The sequence below is a fragment of the Ailuropoda melanoleuca genome, chromosome 12 (genome assembly GCF_002007445.2).
Source record: "Ailuropoda melanoleuca isolate Jingjing chromosome 12, ASM200744v2, whole genome shotgun sequence".
NCBI classification, from domain to species: Eukaryota; Metazoa; Chordata; class Mammalia; order Carnivora; family Ursidae; genus Ailuropoda; species Ailuropoda melanoleuca.
Window position 1 is genome coordinate 26,752,162 of NC_048229.1, and position 888 is coordinate 26,753,049.

General features: G+C 65.0%; 1 protein-coding gene across 1 annotated transcript in view; it reads right to left on the reverse strand.

Annotated features, from left to right (window-relative positions):
* EPS8L1 (EPS8 like 1) overlaps positions 1-888 on the reverse strand; it is a 13,684-nt gene that overhangs the window by 7,606 nt on the left and 5,190 nt on the right. The window contains exon 8 of the mRNA XM_019807125.2: positions 300-555. Within this exon, the coding sequence (XP_019662684.2) occupies positions 300-555 (256 nt within the window). The remainder of the gene's footprint in view (positions 1-299; positions 556-888) is intronic.

The window sequence follows — 888 nt, forward strand, 5'->3', positions numbered from 1 at the left end:
CCTCGACACGAAATCCTCCACATCGTCGAACACGTGGTTTAGGATGTCCTGCGGGAATGCAGGGGGAGCAAGGGACTCAGGGGAAGCAGGGATGTGGGGTCCTGGCCGCTCATCACCCCTCAGGCCGAGGGCCGTGATGTCCTCCCAGGCCACTGCCTGGCCCTGTCCCCATATTCCAGTCACTGCCGGCCACACCCCCAGAAGTCTGACCCCCCCCCCCAACAAAGCCCCACGCCCCAGAGCTAGGACTCACTCCCCCCAGCGGGTCCGCCTCCAGATCCTAGCCCCCTCGCACTCACCACTTCCCGCTCTGCCTGCAGACTGGCCAGGTCCGGACCGCGGGGGCCCATATCCGGGGAGGCGGGGTCAGCGCTGCCTGCGGTCCCAGCCGGGCCCGGTCTTTGCGACTCTTCTGCCTCAGGGATGGGCTCCGCCTGGGATCGCCCCCGGCCGGCACCCACTGTGCTGATGACTGCGCGGACCGACGGGCGGCGCTGCAGGGGAGGGGTCTCGGCCACTGGCGAGGGGCGGCGCTGCAGCTCCTCTTGAGTGGCCCTGCGGAGGGACAAGGGAAGCAGCCGGTCCGCCAAGGGATAGGGCAGGGGAGAAGTCGGGCTTAGAAGGGAGACGCTGTGGCCCCCGCTGAGTTAAACCTGGGGTAAGGAGAAATCGGGAGATATGGGGAAGGGGAACGCCTCTCCAGAGGGAAACTGAGGCCCGAGGGAGGAGAAACTAAGGACCAGAATCAGGAAAAGTAGCCTTGGAGAGCGGGTACACTTGTCTGGGTGCTATGGCAGGACCTGAACCAGGCTTTGTTTGACTGACTTCAGAGTTCGTTCTGTTCCAGGCTAGGGCATCAGCTCCTTTGTCAGTGAAGACTGGGGGGGG